At 39.7% G+C, this 12085-nt stretch overlaps 1 protein-coding gene across 1 annotated transcript; it reads left to right on the top strand.

The window, feature by feature from the left end:
* Window positions 1-346: 346 nt before the first annotated feature.
* LOC104127643 (syndecan binding protein) lies at window positions 347-11450 on the top strand. The gene is made up of 8 exons (XM_009640333.2): window positions 347-445; window positions 3557-3635; window positions 6156-6265; window positions 6580-6738; window positions 7611-7786; window positions 9038-9209; window positions 9746-9837; window positions 10717-11450. The coding sequence occupies exons 1-8, from the start codon at window positions 395-397 to the stop codon at window positions 10769-10771; spliced, it is 894 nt and encodes a 297-aa protein (XP_009638628.1). The 5' UTR covers window positions 347-394; the 3' UTR covers window positions 10772-11450.
* Window positions 11451-12085: the final 635 nt, after the last annotated feature.

The raw sequence follows: 12085 nt of genomic DNA, 5'->3' as shown, positions 1-12085 counted from the left end.
GTTGGGAGGAGGAGTAGGAGAAGAGTGGTTAGATTTTTTTTTTTCCTCTTTACACTCATCATCATTGCATCCTGGCCTCCTAAAGTCTGTCTTTGCAATACTTCTTGTGAAATCGTTTTCCCTGTGTAGTCCTTGTCGTCACTGAGACATACACTTTGACAATGCTAAGCACATTAAATAAAGCCTCTTACACAAAGGCTATTATTGATAATAGATTAAATGGGTAGTCTTAATGGTATTTATCTGCAGTGCCAGGTATCTGTAGTGCTAAGACTTGCAGGTCACAGGTCACTTATTTAATGCTTTATGTCTATTTTATCTCTCTCAAAGTTGTAGTCCTAAGTCGGCTAACCCTGTTCTTTGTCTCCCCTCTACCCAGTGAGACTGCCTCAAAATGTCTCTCTATCCTTCCTTGGAAGATCTGAAGGTGGACAAAGTTATTCAGGTATGGGAGGCTTTAATAAGATGAGTTTTTATGATATATATAAATAATTATGATATATAAATATATATATATATCTGATGATATTTAATCCAGGGAAGGGGAGACTTTTACTGTAGGGGAGAGTTTGTTTTGCCACTGCACTCTAAAAGGGGAAAGACAAACTGCTTGCTCTGTAGTTTGGAATAATAAGATTAGTGCTTATTTTACCACTGTTGGATGTATTTATTTTGCTTTATGTATTCATTTATAGTCATTTTGTCTTTAACATGTTGATATGCTTGGTTTTCTTGAAGTATGGATACTTGGCCTTAAGTACACAAACATAGCCAGTCTCTTCTCATCCTTCACCTCTGATGTGATAAACAGATATTGACTGAACTTACAAACCTGCTCTCATTCTCGGTGTCCAAACTTGTGGCAGAAAGCTTTCAATGGTCAGTTGGGCACAAAGAGAGAGCACTGTCTCTCTTAATGTCACCTGGAATGACAGACTTGTATTCTAGCTATTTCATGGCAGTGACCAGTTCTCTCGATACTTCCAAGGTTATCACATTTCTGTAAAACCGTTTGTGTGTAAGAATACTGGCAGCTTTATTATTAGACGGGATGAGGATGAAAAAATATCTGTGAAACCAAATAATGAAAAACATTTTAATGGATAAAAGCTCCGTGAGAAATTTGACATGAGTGTATTTTACAAGGAGTTTCCTTGCATTTTGCCTGGCTTCCATTTTTCTTTCCTAAACTTAAACTGGATTCCCTCCCAGTTTAAACAGCAGCAATGAATTACACTGAATTTTAAGGTGGCTGCTGCTGCTTCTGTCCTTGTTGTTCTCATTGGGAAGCAATCAAGCAAACTGCATAGAACAGCTTATTAACTCTCCTGTGCTGTTCCAAAGTGGAGTGCCTTGGTCTCACCTGTGTTTGAATATGTGGGGTGGGGCTCCTGAAATTGCGGGTGCTGTGTTGGGATTTCTCCTTGTTGTATCTGCCTACCCCATTCTTCTTATCTTACTAGAATTCTTTATCTACAGTCAGGTAATGCTGAACTGAAGGAAAAAAAAAAATAGCCTGGAGCCAAGAATGTGCTCCTTTGGCCTTTTAAAGACCAACTGCTGGAGTTTATATATTACAATGAAAAATATTAAATGTGGTTTTCCTACTGCTTAACTTCTGTGACCACTGAATGAAGAAGTGAGGAAATGAAAGTGGGTTATCTCTGTGCTGAGTCCTGTAAACCCTGAACCATAGATACATGTTCTGTCATTTTATAGAGCAGGGACTCTTCTTGTACATTGTCTTGGCCATACACTTTGCAGAGTTTATGAACTTGGGTGGAGTGCCTTGTTCGTGTGATTACACCTGTAGTCTGTTGTGGTGTTTCACAGACAAATAAGAGCAAGCCTTATAGAGGTTTCTGTAGGGAGCATAACAAATTGCTCTGATAAGCTAGTTTAACCATTGGAGACACTGTAATCTCAAAGGTCAGTTTTCTAGAAGTCAGTTCAAGCAGGACAGATGCCTGCTGTCACACTTAAAGATGACTGTCCAAAAAGGTTAAATTAGGCTTTCACAAAGCTCTACCACTTGTTGAGTGGGATGTCAAGACAGCCTATGAGAAAATTCACATGGGGGTGGGAGAGAAGGGGGGTAGAGCCAAGAGCATTTGCTTACAGATCCCCACTGTAGAGGCTTGGATGTTCTTATGGCCATCACCAAGGTTGCCCTTCAGCAGTTACGTGACAGTACATCACTCCTACCGACCGCAGTAGGAGCTAGGAGCGTCATGAGTTGCCTCCTGAGCAGCTGTGAGAGAGGGGAAGTAAATACTGTTGTTGCTGAATACCATTATTTCAAGAGTAAACCATTCCAATTTCATTGATATTTTTGGTAGCAAAGGCTAAATTGTTTGCCTCTTCCAAAAAATGCATTACAAAAATGCTGTCTTTTTAAATATGTCTGAGAGCACTCTTAGGAGAAAGGGGGCAGAATGCTGAAAGGCAAAGTCTGTATCCACAAGTGAGTGAGAATAAAATGACTGCTGGTTAAAATAAATGGACTTGTTAGATTAAATATTCTAACCTGTTATTTTTGTCCTGCATTTGAGTTGGAGGCTATTCTTCTAAATACATCTGGTATTGATAAATAATGAGTCATTCTTGCTCTGAAACTTTTTCTAAAAACAACTTCCTGGAGAGTACAAGACTACGTAGTCTTCTATTTTTAAGTGCGATTTCCTTAAAAGCACTAAGTAATTTGACCGTCATGTTGTGTTAGACAATTTATGTGTCCTGTTCAGCATAACATTTCAGTGTGCATTTAGTCATTTCCCCCCCACCTTTGACGTTCAACCTCAGGAAAGCTATTGGTATAGCTATTTCCATCACACTTAATATAAGGCCTCTGTAAGGCAGGGTTTTTCACTGGTTGTGATTATGCAAGGCCAGAAAAGTAGTGGCTGAGGTATTTAGAAGGAAGGAAACTGGCGTTAATACAGTTTCTAACGCAGTCAGTAAGCAATATAGAAACTAAGCTTAGTGTGTAGAAAAATCATCTTGGAAGGTATTAGACTAGTAGCGTTGGACTGTGTGGAACTTAACTTGCAACCTGTAAGGGACTTTGGCAGAACTGATGAATAATGTCTGTAAGTGGTGAAGAGGTAAAAATGGCTGTTATCCAGCTGAGAAAAGTAATCATGAGACACTCTGCTGAAGGTCATACCTTAAAACTTGAAGCTGTAAAGCTTTAACTCTATCCCAGCCGAAACAAGGAGTCAGCTGAGTTTAATATGTGTTTTAAGGAGATTGTATGCTCTTTAACTTGCTCAATGACAAAACCGGAACAGATTGGCAGTAAAGCCTTTCTGCATGTTTACTGTAGCCTCATCTCTGAGGAAGATACAAGTCGATCTACTGAAGGAGTTTGTTACTACTACAGCATATTGTATTGAAGTTATTTATTTTAAAGAAAAAGATTGACTTCAGAGCTTCAGGATAAATAGTAACTAGCATGTACAAGAAAAACCAAAATACTTAGTCTCCTGGCTGCGTAATAAAGACCTCGTAGATTTTTCTTGTACAAGATAACATACGTGAGTTTCTTTGTTTCTAGGCTCAGACTGCCTTTTCTTCAAATCCTGCTAATCCAGCAATCTTGTCTGAAGCTTCTGGTTCTATTCCTCATGATGGAGGTAAGCTCACGTACTGTATAGTATCCTAACGTTTGAAAAGCAGTTATGAAAGTCTGAAGTTACAGTACGGTCAAAAATACCTATAAATCCTATTTAGTAAGGGTGAGGTCATGCCTTTTTGGAAAGGCCAACACCCCCCCCCCCACTTGCCTCAAACCACCTTGGTAGAGGCACTATAGGAGTCAAAAAAACTGTGTGTGCTTATAGAAGGAAGTTGTGGCAAACACTAACCCTCCTCCTAACTTTTCAAAACCTTTTCCAAGTGAGCCTAACGTAACAAGACCTGCTGTTGGTACCATTTGAGCTCTTTTTAACTCTTGCCTCAAAAACTTAGTTGTCCTATTTATTAAGTGTAATTTTTTTGGTAAGCTTTAGCAAGCAGCATGAGTCTGAGTGCCTTTCCTCTCCATATGAGCTTGCTTGAGAACAAACACACATCAACCTCGGTCAATAGAGAAGTGTCCAGGAAGGTAGAACATAATCTTGTCAGGCTCTCAACATAAAGCTTCCAGCAGATTTAGGGATCAAATGTCTAGTGGGAAATCCGTCAGGCCTAAAGCTGAATGGCTTGTACCAATTTCTCCTCCTTTTCTCCCATGCACATGTACATCCACAACGGTGCACAGGTATTGTCTGAGTTCAGAGCTCTGGGCTAGTGAGTTATGATTGGTCTAAGGCCTAAAACCTCTAACCAGCATGACCAGCAGCTGTGCTGGAACAGCTCTCAAGAATGCCAGTGGATCAGGTATAAGAGCTTGGTGGATGTAACTTTGACAGTTCTCCTCTTAGAACTGGTGTGTCTAAGATGACTTTAAGGCAGGGGTTTATGTAGCTCACCAGAGCGCTGCCTCTCATAGATCCTTTCTGGAATAGGTACTTACCTGGCCTAACCTCGCAGGCTGGATTTAAGTTTGCTTCAGCAATCCTTTGTTGGCAGCATTCTTTCTGCTCTCCAGAGTTTGAATTCTCCTGCAGTTTTTGTGTGTGCTGGCAAATGACATAATTTTGACATCACCTTGTGCATGAATTACTCAGGAGCTGTGTGTTGCTGAAGAACGATTAATCATTCAATATATCCTAAAGGAAGGGAGGCCTATACCATCTACAGGATGTGCCAAACCTGCTGGGAATACCTCTGTCGTGGCAGAGGCAGGAGAATATACAACATCAAGAGTTTTTGGATCGTTTCTGCTATTTGGAGGTGTCTGTTTGGAAAGAGAATGTAATACAACCAGAAAAGTTGCATCCTGTGTTGTGGTCTTCGATGAAGAACAAAAGAGAAAAATTGACTAGCTGCAGAAGTCTCGTGCAGTGTTAATTGTGTATAATCCTAGGGTCTTGAAAACGCAAGCGAAAATGGAAGAAATATTCATTAAAAGCTTATTAATCAATATTGGTGAAACTACAAGCTGATAGATCAATCCAGAAGGACCACCAGACAGCTCTTGTGTGAAGCAGCATGCAAACACAACCACTGAGAACATTAAGGAGCAAAAAAGTCTCTTGTTTATACTGGAATTCATCTTGCAATGACCTTTGTTCCTTCCCAGAAAAGTTACTTTCCATTTCTGGTCAAATGTGGATTCTTATAACAGCTGGTTTTATATATGTACCCATAAATGAACACAAGAAGCCTGAGCTTTGTGAACTGGGGAGTCTGCTTGCTTCCAAGGCTGTCCCTTGTGCCACCTTGCTCTCCGAGCAGCTTTTTTTGTCGCCATTGATTCTGTGAGAGCGACAGGTGGACTCTTAAGAGTGCTCGTAACTGCTGCTTGTTACATGGCACCTGTTAATTATCTGTGGAATGTCAAGAGCAGTATCAAGCTTATTTCCAGAGTGGTTTGACTCGAGGTCTGACAAGTCTGACAGTTTAACTTCCTTTCCTCCCACTCTCTGCATCCTGCTCCTCTCAGGCTTAGAGGAATCTCCTGCTGGATATTTCAAGGACAGTGTTTGTTTGGCTTGTTGTGAGAAGCATGTCTAAAACAACTTCATTTTGAAGCTATGAGAAAATGATGAAAACTATTAAAGCAGACCACACTGTGGACCTTACAGCCAGGAGGCTGTCTTCTGCAGAAACTTCACCATGCCTGGGATCTGTAATGTCCTTGGAATGGGTGCCTCTTGCAAGTGCTGCTTTGTACTTGGTGGAAGGTCTGTGTGTCTGTTCTCCAGCACACTAATGGATCAAAAGCTTTGGAGCAAGGGCATGTCTTCATGGACTGCAGCACTGGAACTCGCCATGTCTCTAATGTCTGTGCTGCAAAGGATGAAGTAAGAAACTGAAACTAAAAGTTCTCTGTAAGCTCTTTGTCTCAGAAATGCTGCTTGTCTGGTTACTTTTTGAAGCTGGGCTAGAAAAACAGTCCTGATTCAAGTGGGTCTTCCATCATAATTCTCATCTTAAATACATGACAATAGCGCAAGATTTGTTGAAGTAGTTGTACATATGAAAACAATAACTGCTTGTTCTGTTAAACCAACGGTTGTATTGATGTTTGTTTTGTTTTTCTCCTATAGGCTTATACCCTAGACTGTATCCAGAACTTTCTCAGTATATGGGCCTGAGCCTCAGTGAGGAAGAGGTGCAGAGAAACTTACCAGTGGCAGCAGCTGCTCAGCCACAGGGTGTAAGTACCAGTCAAGCATATTTTAGAAAGCAAAAGTAGAAAGGCTAAATGTACATCTAGCATTCTAGAGAGTAGACTACTATTTGTCTTCAGTACCATACTTGACTGATAAATGAATTGGTTTAAGTAACAGTGCCTATTTTAATCTGGTCTCAAACTGAGCAGTATATTTCCTGTGTTGGGGTTGAGGTGGGGAAGAGCTGGTGGTGTGGCTTAATTTGTCTTTCGTTTTTTAAATATAATTTCATATAAACTGCCATATAGCTATTTTAAAAAGTTGAAACTCAGTTGTCTGGCTATTTTGTTTTAATCAGCAACTGGTAACACGACCTTCTACTAATTACATGGTAGCTCCGGTCACTGGAAATGATACTGGAATTCGCAGAGCAGAAATTAAGCAAGGCATCCGTGAAGCAATTTTATGTAAAGATCAAGATGGCAAAATTGGACTTCGCCTTAAGTCTGTTGACAACGTAAGTATAGAAGATTTCTTTTGCCTATGGAGATCTTACTGCTGGTTTAAATTAGTAATAAAGTTAGTGTACGGTCACAAAATTCTGTATAATAGTTGCTTATTCATTATCAGAATTTGAAAATCCTTCAGTAGATCAGTAAATAGATTTCCACCTGTCTGGACTAGGATCTAAATTTACAGTGGCAATTTACTTCCAATGCCTGAAAAATACTTCCCCCCCCCACTTTCACAGAGCATGAAATTGACCTTGCAGAGCTGCTGTGATACTTGTTAGCAGCTTGGGGCTTCTTATCTCTATCTTGGTAGAAACACTGGACAGTACTTAAAAGTTCAGCAGTATGCAGAGAACTGCCCATGGTTTAGAAGTAGCTCCTCTTTTAGAGATTCTTGCAGTTTGTTGCTGGTGAAAAAAGTAAGGATAGTGAGGGTGTTATCTTACCTATATGTAAAGAGTAATTTCAGAGTAGGATTTTCTGAGTTTCCCTTAACATGAACATAGCTGCAAGAAGATCCTTAGGTCTGCTCCAGAGCTTCTGTCTTTCAGTATCTTTTGATTCTCAACATGGAAAATGCTACTCTGTTTGTGGGGTTTTTTGTTTTGTTTTTCTTGGCAAGGCCATTTAATCTGAATGTTTTAAAAAAAAAAAAAAAAAATTGTACTAAAGGTTTCATATAGGGTTAAAGTGCTTTTTGTAGTTCTCCTAACCCAGAAAGTGCTGGGGTTTTCCTGGGGTAGCATCTTTTTGGGTGGTGTGTGTGTGTGTGGTGTTTTGGTGGCTTGTGTGTTTTTGGTTTGTTTGGGGGTTTTTGGTTTTTTGTGTTTTTTGTTTGTTTTTTTTTTAAATCCACCCCATTTTTTCTCTTCTGCAGGGTATATTTGTCCAGTTAGTTCAGGCAAACTCTCCAGCATCCCTTGCTGGTCTGCGATTTGGGGACCAAGTTCTGCAGATCAATGGTGAAAACTGTGCAGGATGGAGTTCTGATAAAGCGCATAAAGTTCTGAAACAGGCTTCTGGAGAAAGGATTTCAATGATCATTCGGGACAGGTAAAGCCAACTACAGATGCAGATTCTCATTATCCGTCTCTGAGTAATTCTGTGGGGTCTGGGTCTCCTCTTACTTGAGCAGGACTGCAGGCATAACAAAACCTGTTTGTCCATGTACTTCAAAGATCCTCAAAAATGTTCCCTTTTTTGGAGAACAGTGAAAATAGTTGTTAACTTGTAGACTTCCAGTGCACACTTGCCTGGGTGCGATGAGGTATAATGTTTTTCAAGGTAAGCTAATGAGTGATAGCACAAGTCAAATTTAAACTCTGAATTCATGAGTTCTGTGCTTTTTTTGGACACAACTCGACTTTTGCTTTTACTAATTGAAAAAGCAATAAAAGATGGTACCAAAAGATTTGTTGTAGTAATGAATACGTTTGCATTTTTACTTAGCATGATAGTTTCTTGTGAACTCTGTTGCTTACGTATTAATTAATGCCTGTGTTGCTGGAAGTATGCTTGGTGAACCAACACGGAGCTTTTAATTGTATTAAATAATGAGCTTGTAGCTAGTTGTATGTAGTAATAATAGGTCAGATTCAGCGTAAGGTCTGTAGGCTACGAGAAGACCTTAATAAGGTCTTAATAAGATAAGTGGTATATGTCTCAAAGCTTTTTCAGTGTTTATTCTTGTTTAAGAACCCAGTTTGGAGGGCATGTTACTTCTATCAGGGAAGCTGCTTCTATCACGTATTGCATCAAAATACTGTGGTGGTAGATTCCTTGTATTGTCTGCCACTTCTGTGCCCAACTCCCCACCCCCTTCCTGGATTTACTAGCTTTTTAAGACACAATTTAAAGGTTTATTGTCTGTAAAGCAGTAGAAATGTTATTGGGGAAGCCTTGTAGTCCAGAATCATGTGATCTACCTACAGTTGTTAAAACTGCCTGTGCTATTCTGTCTACCTTGTAACATTTGTAGAGAAAACTTAATTTTTGATAGACATTTGTGTGTGTTTGGTTGTTATGGTAGGTGGGTGGATGCTGTGTAAGACTTTCGTATTATTGTTAATCCAGATATTGAAATGTCTAGAACAGGGAAAACATGTAAGGTTTATAAACAAGTATACGTTAATGTAACAATATTAACAAAATGCAGGTAAGCCCAGCTACTTATCACTGTAGTTGATGTACGAGTCTTTTGGGGTACAGTTCCTTGTTGTAAGTCAAAGGTGCTGAAACAGCGTGTGGTTCTTTCTGTGGTTTAGTAGACTGAAAACGTGGTTTTGTATTTTGAACGTTTTATAGGCCTTTTGAACGAATTATCACTATGCATAAGGACAGCACAGGGCATGTTGGTTTCATATTCAAGAATGGAAAAATAACCTCCATAGTGAAAGACAGTTCCGCTGCGAGAAACGGACTTCTTACGGAGCACAACATCTGTGAAATTAATGGCCAGAACGTAATTGGATTGAAGGTAAAATAAGTAGTATGTGGTGGGTGTGGGTAGCTGTGAGTCCTTTGTGTGCATATAGTAATGGTGTTTTGGAAAGGGAAGAGGATGGTAACGTATGGTTTAATGTTCGTAAAATAAGAAAGTCAGTCATGAGAGGTAACTTAACTCGATTTGGAGAGACACGTATGTGTTGAGAGTTTTTTGCAGTTATTCTCTTCCTCTCTGCCTCTACCTGGCTAGGCTGACCCTCAGTTGTTATCTTTAGTCTAGCTTTACTGGCAAAAGAAAGAGCAAGCTTCCTCCTGCAAGCCTGTGTTAAATCCTGGTAGGAATTCTACGTATAACATCTGTATCCCTTCTCGAGTCAGTTTGTGCAAGATACTGATAAGCAAACATCTCTGAAGCGGTATTGCAGGCTCAGTGATTTGCCCTGAAGGTTAAATACTCCAAGCAAGGAGCTGTGGGTGTCTCTTAAGCTGTATGAAAAAGCTCCTGAACTGCTGCTTCATTAAGACAGCTTGAGTAATGTTGCTCATGTGACTTTTTGTTTAATCAAGGACCCCCAGATTGCAGACATCTTGGCAACAGCTGGAAATGTAGTGACCATTACCGTCATGCCTTCCAGTATTTATGAGTATATAATAAAGAGGTAGGTAATAAACAAAGCAGCTGTGGTGTTAATTATAATCAAGTTGACAGTGACTGTTTTTTCGTAGGTTAAATAAAATGTACTCATGATAAGGCCTAATTACAGACTTAACATGAAGGCTGGAGAGGGGTTGGGGGGAGTCTGGAAACTTGCTTAATCTGATGTTTTAGTCAAACGGGTGTGTTTTGGTTCTGTTTTTAGACTACTCGTATGCTAGTGATACTCCTTTGCCTTTTCTTCTCTTGAAAACCCTCTTCTAAATGTAATTTGACTAAACCCGAGTTTCCAGGTACTTTCAAATACCTGGATAACACAAGTATTTGTTACCTTGTTACTAACATGTTACTAATGCAGCTAATTCTGGTGAGGTAAATGTGATTTTTGGCAGGATATAGCTGTGGGGTTTTTTTTTCCCTAATCCTTTGGCAGCAGTGGCTTTCTGCAGCTAAATCTCCCCTGCAAAAATGTGGGTTTGAAGTTGCTAGAAATTAATAATGCTTCAGATATAATTGAGGGTATTTTTTTTTTTTCCCACTCCACTTGGTGTGCTCTTTCTACAGAACAGTTTTCTGTCCAACAGCCACCTCCCCCCCGCCCTCCTTCCCTCATACCTGTGATGCTGCGCTGCTTGCGCACATGCCCACACCCTGAAAGATGTTGGTAACGCAGCTCAGTTACGAACAAAAACTTTGAGTATGGCGGGCTTCTCTCCTTTGCAGCCTTCTGTAGCAACATACTTGGGTGTCAGAAATAACAGAGCAGGCAGCCAACTTTAAAGCTGTGTTACAGGGCCAGCAATGACAAAGATTCAGCAATTGGAAGCATTAGTGGTCTTCTACAGTTGTCTTATGGAACTGAATGCCTTTTCCTTTTCTTTAGGATGGCAACTAGCATTATGAAAAGCCTGATGGATCACTCTGTTCCTGAAGTCTAAACTTGCATCATGTACGTGTGTGTACATATATGTAATGATGATTCCACTAAACTCGGGCTATTGTACTCAGTGATTTCTTTCTTCTGCACATGAGCCTTTCTGGAGGCTAAGAGAAGATATGCTGCATCAAGCGTTTGCATCTATAATGGCTGGGAATGTTACAGTTCAACATATCTCGTTTATTCACAAACTGTAAAACTTGTAGCCTTATATGCTTGACAAATGTGAAATTCCAATTGTGTTTATGACTTCTTTTCGTAGGTCTTTTATTTAGTTTACTACTACTATAAGCCATTGCAACTAAAGGAACCAGACATCACTTGCAAAGTTACGTGTTGTTACCTAGAACAATGCTGTGCTTTGTATGTTTTAAGACAAACAATGAGTATTTTTACTGTTTTCTGTTTGCAAGAGTAGATTTGAAATAGCATATTAGAAGTATGGCTAGCACTAGTTAATTTTTTTTTTTGTTGTTCTAGTAAATACTGTTTACACAAGAATGCCAGCTAAGCTGAATATAGCCAAAGGCATCATTCAGTAAAGTAAGCGCATTAAGTCGAAGTAGTGTACAGATACTCAAATCTTTTTACTACTTGTTATACAAATTGTAACTAATATGCTTATCTCTCGCCTTAACCATGTTCTTAAGGATTCACAAATAACCAAATAAAGGACTGAAACTTTAGATACTCTGTGCGTGCGTGCATACTTCTTAAGATAAGCCTAAGGCTTGTTTAGTTGAGGTCAGTTTCAACCAACAGCACAGACAAGATAGGAAATACAGTTTAAAATACCTTTCTAAATATGCTCACTGCTTACAATGTTGGAATGTTTTTAAAAGGGTAGAGCGGGGGTGCTTCAGACGAGATGTGCTTAACTCTTCCTACCTTCACCGGTGGGATCGCAGCCTAGCTGTTCTGCAAGACGTACTAGCAGTAGGGTGCCAGGCGCATTTTAAAACTGCTTGGGGCTTGCTGGGTGTACTGGGTCGGGCTGGGGTGGAGTTCTTCTGGAGCTTCTTTTTTCAAAATTTATTTTATTGCTTTTTCCTGTGATTAAGTGTTCGTTAATAAAGAAAACTTAAAATTGCCAATGTAATTGCAGCAACATTCTACAAATGTGCTTTGAGCATCAATTACCTTTCCAGTGACATTCTGATACTCTAGTTCTATTGTTTCTATCTGCTAGTTAAATAGATGGTCTTAAGGTCATTAAGACAGTGAGACCTGAGCAGGTGGTCCCACTATCCTGACCAAATACAGCAGTACACTTTCCTCTTCCTGTAGTCTCTACTTCATTTCTGGTTTCCATTGC

Source organism: Egretta garzetta, unplaced genomic scaffold (genome assembly GCF_000687185.1).
Source record: "Egretta garzetta isolate BGI_Z169 unplaced genomic scaffold, ASM68718v1 scaffold340, whole genome shotgun sequence".
NCBI lineage: Eukaryota > Metazoa > Chordata > Aves > Pelecaniformes > Ardeidae > Egretta > Egretta garzetta.
The sequence above is the reverse complement of the archived record's forward strand: the minus strand, read 5'-3'. Positions and strand labels throughout refer to the sequence as shown.

Bases quoted from the DNA above. Each gene is read 5' to 3' on its own strand.
- LOC104127643 (XM_009640333.2), top strand. From the start codon at position 395: ATGTCTCTCTATCCTTCCTTGGAAGATCTGAAGGTGGACAAAGTTATT. The intron at 7,787-9,037 runs GTAAAGCCAACT...AACGTTTTATAG, and splicing joins TCAATGATCATTCGGGACAG to GCCTTTTGAACGAATTATCA. The intron at 9,210-9,745 runs GTAAAATAAGTA...TGTTTAATCAAG, and splicing joins AGAACGTAATTGGATTGAAG to GACCCCCAGATTGCAGACAT.